The sequence below is a fragment of the Gavialis gangeticus genome, unplaced genomic scaffold, assembly GCF_001723915.1.
Source record: "Gavialis gangeticus isolate Ggan-Ray unplaced genomic scaffold, GavGan_comp1, whole genome shotgun sequence".
NCBI lineage: Eukaryota > Metazoa > Chordata > Crocodylia > Gavialidae > Gavialis > Gavialis gangeticus.
In genome coordinates this window covers 4,632,840-4,633,214 of record NW_017729032.1, presented here as the reverse complement: position 1 = coordinate 4,633,214, position 375 = coordinate 4,632,840, and the positions used below count along the sequence as shown (strand labels likewise).

The following is a 375-nucleotide window of genomic DNA, read 5'->3' as shown; positions in this document are numbered from 1 at the left end:
CCCCTAAGCATGAAATCCCCTGCTGGCCCCTTATGCTGGCACACATCCATAATTTTCTTGAACAGCTTGCCTAGGATCTAAGTAAGACTAACTGGCCTATAGTTTCCTGGGTCCTCCTCCTTCCCCTTTTTGAAGATGGGAACCACGTTGGCCCTCTTCCAGTCCTCTGGCACCACACCAGAGCACCACGAGTGCTCGTAAAGCCGTGCAGGAATCTGCAGGTTCTCAACTGGGCACAAGAGCTTTGTATTTTCTGCATTACTGACCTGTTGTCGGCAGAGGGCACTGCCTATCTTTGTGTCATAGGCATGTGTTCTGTTTGTGAGGGCTTCAATATTTCGTTGCCTTTCTCTTCCAGATGGGATGGAGGTGGAG

The 375-nt window shown here is 50.4% G+C and overlaps 1 protein-coding gene across 1 annotated transcript in view; it reads left to right on the top strand.

The window, feature by feature from the left end:
• CLNS1A (chloride nucleotide-sensitive channel 1A) overlaps window positions 1–375 on the top strand; it is a 49,157-nt gene that overhangs the window by 21,690 nt on the left and 27,092 nt on the right. Inside the window, exon 6 of the mRNA XM_019525186.1 lies at window positions 359–369. Coding sequence (XP_019380731.1) covers window positions 359–369 — 11 coding nt within the window. The remainder of the gene's footprint in view (window positions 1–358; window positions 370–375) is intronic.